Source organism: Aplysia californica, unplaced genomic scaffold, assembly GCF_000002075.1.
Source record: "Aplysia californica isolate F4 #8 unplaced genomic scaffold, AplCal3.0 scaffold00685, whole genome shotgun sequence".
NCBI classification, from domain to species: domain Eukaryota; kingdom Metazoa; phylum Mollusca; class Gastropoda; order Aplysiida; family Aplysiidae; genus Aplysia; species Aplysia californica.
The window spans coordinates 82,492-83,918 of record NW_004797955.1 but is presented as its reverse complement, the minus strand read 5'-3'; the positions used below and the strand labels follow the sequence as shown (position 1 = coordinate 83,918).

The following is a 1,427-nucleotide window of genomic DNA, read 5'->3' as shown; positions in this document are numbered from 1 at the left end:
TCTCTCTCTCTCTCTCTTTCTCTCTCTCTCTCTTGTTACTCTCTCTCTCTCTTTCCCTCTCCCCCCTCTCTCTCTCCCTCTCCCCCCCCTCTCTCTCTCTCTCCCTCTCTCTCCCCTCTGGCCCACTCCTCCCATCCCTTATTCTTGTCCGACTACCCAGCGTCTCTACACAATCTCTCCCTTTCTTTCTCAACAGTATGTCCAAGTACATGTAATGTATGTCTGCATGTGTTTGTGTGTGTGTTTATATGCGTGTGTGGGTGTGTGTATGTGTATGAGTCTGCGTGTGTGTGTGTCTGTGTATGTGTGTGTGTGCGCGCGCGTGTGTGTGTGAGTGCGTGTGTGTACGCATGCGCATGAGCCCGAGCGTGTGAGAGTGAGTGTTTGTACGTATGCATGTTTGAGTTCGAGTGTGAGTCTGTGTGTGCCCTTTTCATGCTTATCGTCATCTGTACGTCAGATTTTGTCCACTAACCACGCCCCAGGTCTATTAGCAGATGACGGGCGTCACTTACTGGCTGACGTGGTCATCCCTTACTCGCTCACGAAGTCAGCACTTACATCTTTAGGCCAACGTGGTCATGCCTTAGCCTACTGGCAAACGTGGTCATCACGTACTGGCTCACGTGGTCACCAAAGGTTCACGTGTTCATCGTTCACTGGCTCACGTTGTCACCACTTACTGGCTCACGTGTAATCATCACTAACTTGGCCACGTGGTCATCACTTAGCCTACTGACTCAGGCTCAAGTGGGTATGACTTACTGGCTCACGTGGCCATCATTCACTTGGTCACGTGGTCTCCACTTACCAGCTCACATGTGGTCATCACTAACTTTGTCACGGGGTCATCACTTAGCCTACTAGCTCAGGCGCACGTGGTAACGACTCACTGGCTCACGTGGTCATCACTTACTGGCTCACGTCTATTTTGTCCACGTCCACGTAGATGCCTAGCGTCTGTCCAGCAACCATGTAGCCAGCCGCCACGCCCACAGCCGCGGAGCACATGATGAGGCCTGGGGGAAGTGGATAAATATGTATATGTGTGCGTGTGTGGGTGTGTGTGTGTGTGTGTGTGTGTGTGTGTGTGTGTGTGTGTGTGTGTTTGTTTGTTTGTGTGTTTGTGTATGTCTGTCTGTTTGTTTGTCTGTCTACCTGTCTGTTTTTGTCAGTTCTACTTTCATTGTACTCAGTGCATGCAGTCATTGCAACATGCTTTCCCATTGAAACCCATTGAAAATGTTCTTATATTGTTTATTCCAAAACAGGTTATTCCTCTTATTTCAGTTTCAAGGAAATACTCGTATTTGTCACTGTTTTAGCTGCGGCATCGGTGGTGCAGTTCCTCTTCCTTCTCTTATGTATTCTTCTCTTCTCCCCCCTCTTTCTTCTCATCTTTCGTCCCTCTTTCATCTTTCTTCTGC

The 1,427-nt window shown here is 49.0% G+C and overlaps 1 protein-coding gene across 1 annotated transcript in view; it reads right to left on the bottom strand.

Annotated features, from left to right (window-relative positions):
* Window positions 1-1,427, bottom strand: part of LOC101846993 (solute carrier organic anion transporter family member 4A1) — a gene marked incomplete in the record, with an annotated part of 24,226 nt that overhangs the window by 13,414 nt on the left and 9,385 nt on the right. The window contains 1 exon segment of the mRNA XM_013088097.2: window positions 917-1,019. Coding sequence (XP_012943551.1) covers window positions 917-1,019 — 103 coding nt within the window.